Below are 6,314 nucleotides of genomic sequence, written 5' to 3'. Positions count from 1 at the left end.
AAATCACCAGATTTGGACACACATGGTTTTCATTGTGCAGTGACCAAATGTTTCATCTTTCTGATACAGCCTCATTTCAAAAAAAGATTTTTGGAGAGCAATGTCTTTATTGTCTTAGAATAAAAATTACAAAATGACATCAAATTGTGAGGACTATGAAGACAAAATACAATTTTGGCTATTTGTAGAGGTGCAGATTATATCAGACTCCTCCTTGGGGATGATACTCTATCATTCTGTAAGCCCTCCCCTGCGCTGGAAGAGTCGTTCTCCTTTCACTGTATTCATCAGTTTCATCTCAACCTGATGACAAAAGCTGCAGACACTGTGTGGAGTTGGACGTGAGCTCTGCGGTTTTTTAAATGTGTATGGTTATATTTGCTCCGGTAAGTTTCATTTCTCTACAGTCTTGTCATGTATTGATTCTTTTTTGTTCTAATCAGTGTTGTTTCATTTCTATTTTAGTGCATATTAAATTGAACGAGTTGCACTATAAGGTTTGATCTTGATGTTGATTTAAAAACTGACTGAATCTCTACAGTATCTGATTTTTTATGTTATTTTTAAAAGTGAAAAAAAATATACTCAGAATAGTTTATTGTAAATCTCCCATTCTTCATGTCAAATTCTGCAAATGAACAATATTCTAATTTAATTATGTAAGACAGACGAAGACAAAACAATGACACGCTTCAGAATTGTATGTTACATTTGCAAAATGAGTCTCTGTGTACTGCTGTGGCCACCCTCCAGCACACAGTATGCAGCTCTGTCAGTTGTCTTCCGACTTTTAAATTATTCAGGTTTTGTTTTCCAATCCAATTATAAATCTTGATAATCAGCCCTGTAATTTATTGATGTGCAAACATTATACACAGCTAACACACTGGGTTTGAATTTTGCAGTTGAATGTGAGTAAATTAATTGTCTTTATGTTTCATAGATTTTTGCCATTTGTGCTTTTGCAACATGTGGAGGATACTTTGGTCATCTCCAGGTTAAAGTGGACTGTGCAAACAGGAGGCAGAGTAACCTCAGCATCGACATTGATTTTGGGTATCCTTTCAGGTAAAGTAGTTGTTTGTGCTTTCTTTGACATTATCTTACTTAATTCCTGCAGTACCCCTGAAACAGAGCATATTCACTGAACTATGGTAAAACACCCCTGATATGTATACATTTCACCAATTATATTTAGGTTTTACCGTTGACATAATTGGATTAATAGTTTATGGATACATTTCAATAACTATTGATTATTACATATCTTCTTTCATAATCTGTCTTGTTTAATGGTAATCTTAGTATCATTTAAATGCACAAAGAAGAAGCTCCAAATAGTTATGAATAGATGCAGGTTTGTGGGAGTCAAAGTCTATTTCTTAGACTTTCTTTACAGTAAAAGAGGTCCAATGATAGAATTCAAAATATATTACAAACTATTTAAGTGAGTAAATTCCGTTTTCGGCAAATCATGCTTTAGACTCTATTAATGTGAGTCTAAAGTCCAAGTGAAGTGATGTTTATTACACTTAAACATATCCTTGACTTCATGGCTGCAATGAAGTGACATTTTAGAAAGTACTGAAAGCCTGAAACCTTTTATAAATAAAACAAATAATTGAAATCAATGTCTGTTAAAATCTGTGTATCGAAAATTCACCCAATATAATTAGTAGCTGATTGACACAGGGAATATTTGAGCACAGTGATCGAAAAATGTGTTTTGCTATCTGAGTTACAAAAAATGTCTTTTTACATGTAAGGTCTAACTCAGCTGTCAATGAATAAAAAGGATCAGAAAAATCATTTTTTCTGTTGCTCCTCTGTTTATCATTAGATTTCAAAGCAGTTACATCAGGTTAGGTGCGCCCTGCAAAGAAGAATGTAGCAACAAAGTGCAAAAGTAACATCAAATCGAGTCTTGACTGATTGGGCTGAGAGTTTATTTTGGTCTAATGATGCAGTGAAACATTTTAAACTCTGGGATCTTAAATGCATCCGGCTTCTGTTCAGCTGTCCAGCTTTCTCATCTTAAATTGGGCGGGCTTAAAGAGAGGACGGCTCCTCTCCACTGGGCCTGACAACATGATGGAGTAGGTCTGCACAGTTTTAAAAATCTTTTTGTCTGGCTGCCACTGCAGTGATAATTATAGTAGACAAGTCTGCTTAGTCTCTAGTTGTTCTGAAAGTCTGGTAAAGTGTCTTTATCAATGATTCTCATAATTCACACTTTGTAGCCATATTTAATGCAATCATCCATGGAGTATTTGTCACCAACCTAAAAGAAAGTGTGTTCACACAATCAATGACTAATATTGTTTTATTTTTTTTATTTTTCTTAAATATTTTTGAAACCTTATAATTTGATTACTATAATAGATGGATTTAAGACCATCTCAAGACCACTGAAGGTATTTTTCTTGCCTTGGTAAAATGAAAACCTCCTTGTTTTACTGAATGAGTTTCACATGTCTTAATATCTTAAAGAGTGACTGGTCACCATTATCCTTTACATGATGAAATGTATGGGGATTGTGGTGTGAACCCACTGGTGTTGTGGTGCAGCAGTGTGGTCAACCAACCCATCAGTGTCAGTGATAAGTGTGTAATTAACAGCTCAGCTGACTTGACAGTGTTATCTGTTTGTTAGTATAATTATAGTGAAACCCACTGCTGAAAGGAAAAAAAAGAGAATCAAAAAATGAAAAACAATTAAAGAGAAGTGTTCATCAGTGTCATGAGTCTGTAGAAGGACTCTGCACCTGAACAAGACAGATGTATGTGTTTTTGCATACTGATTGATCTAAAAGTGATCAAGTGACAGTGGCTGAATGACTAAAACATCTTGTTTTTTTTTATTAAATCATTACAATGATACATTTATGCTTAAGTAATGACTGTTGCCAGTGTCCTGCAATCCGTCATCATCAACGGTCAAAGTTTTCTTATTTCTTACAGTTCAACACAGATCTCCTTGCTGTCTGTAAAAGGTGATATTATGAGGCTACAGTACTATTCTTTTAGGGGATGCTGTAAGTCGAAATGAAATTTAAAATGCTGTTTACCCTATTAGATCACATCCCCAGTCATACAGTTTCTTTGTATTCTTATATTCAAATCAATCATGTTCTCTTCATATAAAACAAATTATGACTTGATTAACTAGGCATGAACCACCAATTTCAATGAATAATGCCACAACATCTATCCATCAATCGATCTTCAACTTTTAGCGGCACAGAGCTAAGGTTCTTTATTACAGACCCACTTTTGGGATTTCCTCCCAACATTATGTCTCGGCTGCCTATCCTGTTTCACTCTGAAATACGTCATGATACAGAAGCAATGAAATAATAATGTAAAGGTCATTAAATGTTATGATAAAATGCTCAATGAGTGTAAGATGTATGGGGCCAGTGTTCACCCCCCTCAAATAAATATGGAACTTCTCTTTGCCACTGTCTGATAACAAGTTGGAAACTGTTACATATTCCAGATGCTTCTTTATATCACATAGAAAAGTGATCCTGTACAGCTGCTTGGCTTTTCTCTCTGGTAGTTTCTTCATGAATCTTGCAGACTCTCTACCTCTGGATGCAAAACCAAATTCACAGAGGACTCATGGAAAAGAAGCAGTCCAACATATTTCCATTTTTTTTTTCATTTCTTTCTTAACTGTGTTTCTGTGTTTGTTGGCTTTGAACTTTCTCATTTTTTCCATTTTTAGCTTGCTAATGAAAATGCAACTAGTTCAACAACTAGTAATTTGTTCTTTCACAAACACTCACTGTAAACCTCCTTTCTTCTAGATTACAACAAGTGCATTTCAAGGCTCCCTTGTGTGACGCAAAAAGAGAAGAGATTATCTTCCTGGATGGTGACTTTTCCTCAGCTGCTCTGTTTTTTGTGACTGTGGGTGTTTTTGCCTTCTTGTACTCTCTGCTGGCCACCATTGTCTATGTTTTCTACCAGAACAAGTACCTAAAGAACAACAGAGGCCCACTTGTGGTCAGTGAGTTTATAACTTCAACAAATAATATATTATTATACATACAATATAATGTGACAATTTTACTGAATTAAGTATTTAATTGTGTCTTCTGTTCAGGATTTTGTTGTTACAGTGATCTTCTCCTTCATGTGGCTGGTCGGCAGTTGTTGTTGGGCCAAAAACATTTCTGATATCAAGACGGCCACAAACCCAACACAAGTGCTCCTGCTCATCTCCGCCTGTAGAGCTCAAGAGAATAAATGCACAGTTACCCAGGAGCCTCTCTGGTCACGTCTTAATACATCTGTGGTAGGTATTCAGTCAACAAATGCAACCTAAAATTGGATGAAACAGTAACCTTCGGAATAACATTTCCTCCCTGTCCCTTTTTCTACCTTCAGGTTTTCGGTTTTGTTAACGTTGTCCTGTGGGTTGGAAATATTTGGTTTGTGTTCAAAGAGACAGGCTGGTACAAGACTGGTCAGAGATACCCGACCAGGAGTGCTTCTGGGAAACGTTCCAGTGAAATGCGGCAGCGGCTCTATAGTGAGAGCAGCTTTGACCAGCCAGAGGGGAGTTTTGGTCCACAACCATCCAGACAAGACAGTTTCAAACAGCCAATGGGGGATGTTGGTCAGCAGGTACACAGGCAGGGTAGCATCAACCAATCACAAGTGAGCTTTAACTTACCACAGACATACCTTGGTAAACCAGTCATTTATGACAGAGAGAACAAAGTCGCCTCCCAAGGGCCAATGATATTTGTCAATGAGATGTGAATTTGCCTTGGCATTTATCATAATGGGAAAATGTTTTATTGGCATTAATATTTTCACATTGTGAACTCATAATTATTAACATAGATAATGTAATGAAAATGACATTAATATATGTTTGACATATATATGACCTTTAAATATATTGTTTTTTTGTTTTTTATCCCTGGATACTTTAATGTTCTCTAATCTAAGTGTTTTTTAGAAGCTGATTTAGCTTGAAGCTTTACTGATTAAAAATAATCACCATGAGGGTTTTGTTCTGTACGTCTCAGATCATTTGGCAGTTCAACCATATAATACAGTAAGTATTTCAGTTTGATATTGTGTTTTTCTGTTATAATGAAGAGGAAAATTAATTGCTGGTCAATTCGCAACTTTTATGGTTGATGCAACTCGATGGAAACATGTGAGCCACATTAAATGTAATAGTTATACTGGAACAATGAAATATACACATAATATATAATATATATAGACACACATTACATAACACCTTACTTTTCATTATTGGTATTGTGCAGAATGAATGAAACCCATCATGACAAATACCTGTAGTTGGATAGATGCTGGAATACTAAGGCACAACACATTACGTGATGTGTGTGTTAGCATGTGTTGCACACAATGGAAATGTAGTTTTTACACTTTGGATTACAAGTAAAATATACCAGTGTTCCATCTTATAATCTTTTTTTTTTTTTTTTTAAGTTTGGTAGACAGCCTTGTTCCTGCAACAACTAACATAAAAGCAGTTGCAGTGTGATAGTCAATCACATAAAGCTGGAGAGTTCTTTTTTTTTTTTTGCAGTGTACCTTTAAGAGAGGCAGCGAGAACCCAATTTAAGTGCAAACTATAGTCCAGGTCTAGTCTATTATTACATTACATTTTGTATCTAAAGATTTGGAGAGTACATTTAAGTTTGTTATTACGAAGAATATTTAAGAATATTTGAATCCATTAGTAAACAATTTACTCATATGATTTAATGTCCCTTATAGTTGTTCTATTAACTACATGTTACTGATGATTTTCCAATACGTATTAAAAATAAATAACCACTTATCTGGTTGCTTTGTAGCATCATGTTTGGATTTGAACAGAGATGTTCTTATTACTGAATTTTTGCCTGTAAATTGTTAACCTTACTTATTTTTTCTTTCATTGAAGTTGTATTACACATTACAGATCACAGTTTGGCCTGTATTGTTATGTTTGATGGAAAAATACTGTGTGTGCAGAAATTCTGTATATCTAATTAATATGTTACAGCTCTCCATAAATATTTGATATTTTATTGTATAATGTGCTCCTTTTGTCATTAATAATGGATTTCCTGATATTATAATCAATGCAGAACTCCAGTGTCTTTGTCCTTTTTTTATAGATAAATACTGATTTTAATAGGATTTGCTTTTAAAATGAAAGCTGAGTAATCTCCTGTATGAGAACCATGATGCATATAATCACTCTATACCTTTATTGTTACACTCTGTACCATACTGATCATTTTACAAAGGAACATTATGTCTATACAATTCAT

At 34.7% G+C, this 6,314-nt stretch overlaps 1 protein-coding gene across 1 annotated transcript; it reads left to right on the top strand.

Moving 5' to 3' along the window:
* The first annotated feature begins 362 nt into the window (after window positions 1-362).
* synprb (synaptoporin b) lies at window positions 363-4,773 on the top strand. Its single transcript, XM_053316130.1, has 5 exons — window positions 363-386; window positions 944-1,068; window positions 3,813-4,011; window positions 4,112-4,303; window positions 4,396-4,773. Exons 1-5 carry the CDS (start codon window positions 363-365, stop codon window positions 4,771-4,773), a joined length of 918 nt encoding a protein of 305 aa, XP_053172105.1.
* Window positions 4,774-6,314: the final 1,541 nt, after the last annotated feature.

Source organism: Scomber japonicus, chromosome 3 (genome assembly GCF_027409825.1).
Source record: "Scomber japonicus isolate fScoJap1 chromosome 3, fScoJap1.pri, whole genome shotgun sequence".
NCBI classification, from domain to species: domain Eukaryota; kingdom Metazoa; phylum Chordata; class Actinopteri; order Scombriformes; family Scombridae; genus Scomber; species Scomber japonicus.
Note: the sequence above shows the minus strand (reverse complement) of the source record. Positions and strands in the feature narration are given on the sequence as shown.

Excerpts from the sequence above, each read along its gene's own strand:
- synprb (XM_053316130.1), top strand. The coding sequence starts at position 363 with ATGTGTATGGTTATATTTGCTCCG. Across the intron at positions 387-943 it reads GTATGGTTATATTTGCTCCG|ATTTTTGCCATTTGTGCTTT; the intron begins GTAAGTTTCATT and ends TATGTTTCATAG. Across the intron at positions 4,012-4,111 it reads ACAACAGAGGCCCACTTGTG|GATTTTGTTGTTACAGTGAT; the intron begins GTCAGTGAGTTT and ends TCTTCTGTTCAG.